This window comes from Nicotiana tabacum, chromosome 19 (genome assembly GCF_000715075.1).
Source record: "Nicotiana tabacum cultivar K326 chromosome 19, ASM71507v2, whole genome shotgun sequence".
Taxonomy (NCBI): domain Eukaryota; kingdom Viridiplantae; phylum Streptophyta; class Magnoliopsida; order Solanales; family Solanaceae; genus Nicotiana; species Nicotiana tabacum.
The window spans coordinates 112,531,305-112,537,682 of NC_134098.1; the positions used below are offsets into that span (position 1 = coordinate 112,531,305).

General features: G+C 36.0%; 1 protein-coding gene across 1 annotated transcript; it reads left to right on the plus strand.

The window, feature by feature from the left end:
- The first annotated feature begins 825 nt into the window (after window positions 1–825).
- On the plus strand, window positions 826–6,129 carry LOC107822814 (uncharacterized). Its single transcript, XM_016649382.2, has 6 exons — window positions 826–983; window positions 1,090–1,154; window positions 1,244–1,275; window positions 2,088–2,329; window positions 5,490–5,726; window positions 5,826–6,129. The coding sequence occupies exons 2-6, from the start codon at window positions 1,102–1,104 to the stop codon at window positions 5,832–5,834; spliced, it is 573 nt and encodes a 190-aa protein (XP_016504868.1). The 5' UTR covers window positions 826–983; window positions 1,090–1,101; the 3' UTR covers window positions 5,835–6,129.
- Window positions 6,130–6,378: the final 249 nt, after the last annotated feature.

Here is a 6,378-nt window from a genome sequence, read left to right on the forward strand (position 1 = left end):
TATTTATCTTTTTTCTCGTTTTATTTTGTTGCCTTTTCTCTGATTATAAATTAAATAAAAAATGTAGTTGCTGAATTTAAGTTATTGTGCTTACTAAATAATACAAATGGAGAAATAAAAGGCACCTTATCGAACTGATAATGCGCCTCTTCTGTTACATTATCTCAAGCACCCGACTTTTTAATTTGGAACCCAAGTAAAAATTTAACATCTTTCTCTCTAAAAGAGAGTAATGGCAAAATTAAAAATAGTAGACCACTGTCTCGAGCACTATTTCAATATGCATAACTCGTGAGCATGGAGTAAAGAAACGACATATTTTTAAACAGATATTTTAATTGTAATAACCTCATTAAACATTTGGATGGGGTTATGGAGAATTGTGACTTATGGATGTGGGATACATATGTTATACATAACGATACTGGACTAATACAACAACTTGCCTTTTGCATTTATTTGATTTGCTTTATTTTTCATTCTGTTTGTAGTTTATTTACTTTTTATATTTTTCTTGATCTGTTCTTTTCATTTCATGTTTAATTTATTCAAATAGAAGAAAATTTAGAATTAAAAAAGGTTTCATTATCTAATGAGTCAAGTACCAATATAAATGCATGTAATATAAAATTAGGTTGAGAGAACCATGCAAACAGACAAAAAATTAATTTTTCTATCTTGATTGAAAATATAAAAGATTATTTCTAAATTTATTGATATCTTTTGTAACCGCGCGAAGCGCGAATAATTTTACTAATTTATAATAATTATGCACATAGAAATTAGTACTTAAAATATAGTATCAAGTATTCAGATACAAAGAGGACCAATTTAGGAATTTGGTAAAATTAACATTAGGCGCGACTCATTTACCTTACTCCGGATTCAAGCCGGGTCAATTTATTTTTTTTTGCCGGTCCTAAATCGAAGTGGAGTCTGGAATCCCCTATTTTCTCCTCTCAGTCGGCCCGATTCTTCACGAGGTATTCATCTGTATTTATCAGCCATCTATATACTAGTATTTGTTTCCAGTTCATAAATACAAGTTTATTTTGAAGTAAAATTGGAACAATTTGTGTTAATTTGCAGCAACTGATTTCAATGTTTAAGAACACGTTCCAATCTGGTTTTCTTTCCATCCTGTACAGCCTCGGGTATGTAATCCTTGTCTTGTTTATTTCTCAATATTTATTTTTTCTACTTGTTTTAAATATTAGCTTTCTTTGTTGATCTTTTTGTCCAGGAGCAAGCCTCTGCAGATTTGGGATAAAGAAGGTAATATAAACTAATGTTTGAATTTCATTTATTTTCCTATCGCTCCAGTAAATAGGATTTATGGATGAGTATATGTGGTTTTGTGTTGACTTGTAGCAAGTGTTATTGGGTCTTTCGACAGGGATTTATTACTGTTTGTTTTTTTCCTATTTATTCGAGCAATTGATTTGTCCCTGAATCGTATTAGCAATGTAGGGATTTTGTGATTTATTTCTCAATGCAGGAAATTTTTTATATACATGAAGCGTTAATTCCATTGTAGTTTCTTCCTTTGTCAGTGCTTTTTAGTTTTTTGTTTCTTGGTCATCCTCCTCTTTACCTTCTTATCTATCTGTATTATGGCTGTTTTTCACTATTATGTCTCTTTATGCATTCGACATCATCCTCACTATTATGGAATGCTCTCCTATTCCTTTCGTTCGATATGCTCCAAAAGAGGTATCATGGAGCCGTCTTCCAAGCTGCCATCCTTTCATTAGCAATCCTCTCTAATCTCCAACACGCGGTTGCTTCCTCCATTGTCCTCGGTAACATCCACGAGATATTAATCAATGAAAATACAAGGTCTCACTCTAGATTCTGTGCACATGCATAACGCAACACCAACTCGCAAATATCCTCAGTCTCTTTCTTAAGTTGTCTGTAGTTGAAATAGAACCCTGCGCTGCAAAAGAAAGAAGGCTACTTTCTTAAGAGACTTGCTGTCCAATTTATTTAACACCTCCCTCCTATCACTCCTTTCTAACAAGGCAAATAGAAAGATATAACTGTATGCAGTATGCTTACCTCTTCCTTTTTGGTCTTGTGTGCAGTTGTCAATGGGCACGTCAAACGGCTGCCAGATGAAGATATCCAATCCAATGTCTTGGAAATTGTTGGATCTAATGTCCAGCAAGCATACATAACGTGTCCTGCAGATCCTAATGCGACTCTTGGCATAAAGCTACCCTTCTTAGTCATGATAGTGAAGAATGTGAAGAAGTACTTCACATTTGAAATTCAGGTTTTAGATGATAAAAATGTCCGGAGAAGGTTTCGAGCTTCTAATTATCAAGTCTGTAAGTCTTTCCAGGAATATAGATTTGTTCCTGTGACTTATTTCTGTCATAATTTGATATGTGGTTTCACTTTAACTATATTCAGGAGAGATTTGCTGAGTGCTGTCTATTTATGATATTTGATAATCTTAGCACTTGTATTTATGATATTTGATAATCTTAGCATTTGAAAGAAACTGTAGTTGAGTGGAATGTTTCTTTGTTTAATCAACATTTATTTGTTAGATGGAAACTATTACATGAACAATGTCTTTTTTTTATTTTTTTATTTTTATAAAGACATGAACAATGTCTTCCTTTTCGGTAAGTTTATAACGATGGAATTTTTTTTTTGCCTTAGAACAGTAGTATTAGCAACCTACGAAGTCCCCAAAACGATAGGAGAAAATCCCTGTTTCCTTGTTAAAATGTCAGAAATAGCAGCTTGGTCGCTTGATGGGGTTCTTTTTATGAAGTCTGTGTGGCAAATGTTGTTAAAAAGTTTGAGTAGAAGCTTGTTAGCTCACAGTAACCTCATTTTTATGATTGGCGCTTAAATTTGATTTTGACCACCTTGGTTAATTGCCTCATTATCCTTGTCTTAGAGTTCAGAAGGAAACATAAGGATGACATAGTTAGGTAGGATCCAGCACATGCACAGCCGCTTCTTGGTTTCAAACTTAACCTAAGATGGTGAATGGCCACATGGATTGAAAGACTAAGAAATGACATTAGAATAGAGAGCTTGGTTGTGGATATTGAGCAAGGGTGGCACCATGGCAAGAAATGGCAGGGAAGAGTAATAGAGATGTGAACTGGGGGGGACAGGATTTACAACATTAATTGTGATGGAACTACAGATAAAGAGAGCCTATTTGGGGTATCCGATTCTTGAAATATTGGACAAGATATCTTTATGATAAACTTTCCTGTTGGGGGGCAAGGTCTGCGTACACACTACCCTTCCCAGACCCCACTTGTGGGATTACACTGAGTTTGTTGTTGTTTCCTTTTTTTTTTTTTTGGGGGGGGGGGGGGGAACAATTGCTAGTGATGGCGCTTGGGCATTATTTTGTACCAAGAACAATGGATGGTATCAGGTTGTGGGCATATTTTTCTTGATGGAACTAGTCAATCCTGCTTGATAGAAGTGGTATAATCTTTTGGCTGAGAGAATTTCATTATTGGTCAGAAATAATGAGGACATGATCATCCTATATCTTGCTTTGGTTAAAATGCTATTTTCATGCCCATGCTACATGGGTTCTTATTCCTTGACCCTAGGGTCTACCGGAAACATCCTCTCCATCTTCACAGGGTAGGGGTAAGGTCTGCATACATATTACCCTCCCAGACCCCACTTGTGGGAATACACCGGGTATGTTGTTGTTGTTTGTTACATGGGTTCTTAATTTTGCCCTGAGGCCTCGACAATTCACATACCAATCTCAATTGATGTTCATAGTTATAGGTACTTCATTTGGACCATTCAAAATGCCCTAAATAAACTATTATATTGGGCTACCTGGGTCCTTTACGTACCAATAGCCAGTACATGTGCCTTAGTCAGGTAGTTCCTATGCTAAGAATTGCACAGACTACAACTGTTTCGGGCATGTCACAAACGCGTGCAATTCAAAATTTTGGGAGAGTAAGGAGTCAAGGATTTTGATAGTGCTATGCAGACTAAAAACATTAGAAACTGATGAAGGATGCAATTGTTTTGACCTACCAAAGTTTTCTATAGAGTATCATTACTCAGCTAGCAAAGTATTATGTGACTTAAGAATAACTAAACAACTGCTCTAGCAGCAACAACAACAACAACAACCCAGTGTAATCCTACAAGTGGGGTTTGGGGAGGGTAGTGTGTACGCAGACCTTACCCCTACCTTGTAAAGAACTACTCTAGTATCTGATCAAAATAAGATATGACATATGCATGGCTGGAAAGGATGAAGTATGGTCTGAATGCAATAAAGGAAAGGTTTCCTTCCTTCTGCTTGTATCAGTGTTTAGTTGACCTTCTAAGTTTTCTGTCTTAATTTGATTTCTTTGATGAGTTATGAAGCCCGCTGACGCTTTGCTGCTTCGAAGGTTTGCAGTTTTGCACTTGCCTAGTACTCCTTGCCAGCGATTGTTCTATTAGGTGAAAAGCAAATTATGGACCAACTTGCTTAGTGTTTTGTAGATAGATTGTAACGCCTGCATTTGCCTAGTGTTGTCTGTTGACTGAAAACCCATATTATAGACTAATTGTCTTTCAGTTATTATAGTTTAACTAATTTCGTAGTCAAATAATCCCTTCTTTGAACTTTCCCGTTTGGAGTACAGAGGTGACATGTGAACTAATTACCAAACCACTTTCTTCCAGAGGCGGATTCAAGATTTAAACTCTATGGGTTCAGCTTTTAAGATTTTTAGCATTGAACTTATTATATTTTTAAAGCTGTGGGTTCAAATTTACTATTTGTTGCAATTTTAGTAGATTTTTACACATAAATTTATGCTCCGCACTGAAAGTTATGGGTTCAAATCTACTATTTGTTGCAATTTTAGTAGATTTTTACACATAAATTTATGCTCCGCACTGAAAGTTATGGGTTCGGTTGAACCCATTACCTATATGCTACATACGCCCCTGCTTTCTTCTGATCCAGTTTTAGATGTAACAGATGTATAATGTAAATGTGTAATATAAATTCCCTAGATGTTGCTACATTCCTGTTTTGCTTGGACGCACACCTCTTTTCTGTAACTGTTTTATGGAGCATTTTACTTACTTCCGTTACTATTTTGGAGGCATAAAAATTGGTGCTGTTTGTAAAAGCTGAATTAGTGAGCATTAGATAATTAGTGCGCCATAAACGAGAAAATAAAATGAGGGATAAAAGCTACTAAAGTTTTCTGCCATTCTTTGACCTGGATATTGCAGTACTTTTGACTCTAACTTTAGGTTTCTTCATTACTGCTGAATAGACTAGGGTAATACCCAAGCTATTATAGCATTTGTCGCTGAAGCATAACCTACACTGGTTGGATGGTCCTGTCTGACACCTTTACTTTTGGGGTCTAATTTTGTTTGTATTGGTGCCCTTTTTTTTGACAAACTTCTTAATGCTTAGTTATTACATTTCTTTAATGCTGGAGTTTGAAAAGTTTCCCTGTATGTTGCAGGCGGTCACACGAGTGAAACCCTATATTTGCACTATGCCCTTGAGATTGGATGAAGGATGGAATCAAATCCAGTTGAATCTTTCTGATTTGACCAGACGAGCTTATGGAACCAACTACGTCGAAACACTGCGAGTTCAGGTTCATGCAAATTGCAGGCTGAGGAGGATTTACTTTTCTGACCGTCTGTATTCAGAAGAGGAACTCCCACCAGAATTCAAACTTTACCTTCCAATGCAGGTGAAAGAAACTCAGGACTTGTTTTAATTGTAGTGTCGGAACGCGATTATGACTTCTTTCGTCCTTTTTAGCCTAATGTTTGTTATTTTCTTATTGTAGAAATCTTGAGGATTTTCTCTATAAACCAGCAGATAAGGCACTTTAGTTGTTGACATTCGTCTCGGAGCTGGTGTATTAATAATTGGAGTGGAACAGTTTGATCTTGGAAATTTTGATGAGTGCACATGCTCATCAAGTTTCTTTTTATTACTGGAATTTTAGAGTTTGTTAGTGAATTGTTACACATGATGTTGTGGTTCAGGATTAGAAAGACTGGTGGATGTCTTTCTATCGGCTTTGCCTAGTTGCAGATCATTAGACGAATTATGTCTTGATTTTGTGAAAGCTTCATTGTTGTACTTTCTATGCCCTAGTGTTGATTTCGGAAAAACAAAAGTTCATTTGAAGCAGAAAATACACACGCTAATAATCCAAAGGGAAAAGGCAAGTATGAGATTCATCTTGTCTAGGAAAAAACGTACTACTCCTAAAACAGTTTCCTGGCATTTCTTTGGACTTGCAGGAGTGAATGCTTTTCACACTAAATTTTAGGACTTGTCGGGTGTTAATATTTGGCAAAGCTTATACTCCATTCATGATATAAGATATAGGA

Coding starts and splice junctions, on each gene's coding strand:
- LOC107822814 (XM_016649382.2), top strand. CDS start 1,102: ATGTTTAAGAACACGTTCCAATCTGGTTTTCTTTCCATCCTGTACAGC. Junction 1,155..1,243: donor TCCATCCTGTACAGCCTCGG/GTATGTAATCCT, acceptor CTTTTTGTCCAG/GAGCAAGCCTCTGCAGATTT. Junction 1,276..2,087: donor GCAGATTTGGGATAAAGAAG/GTAATATAAACT, acceptor TCTTGTGTGCAG/TTGTCAATGGGCACGTCAAA.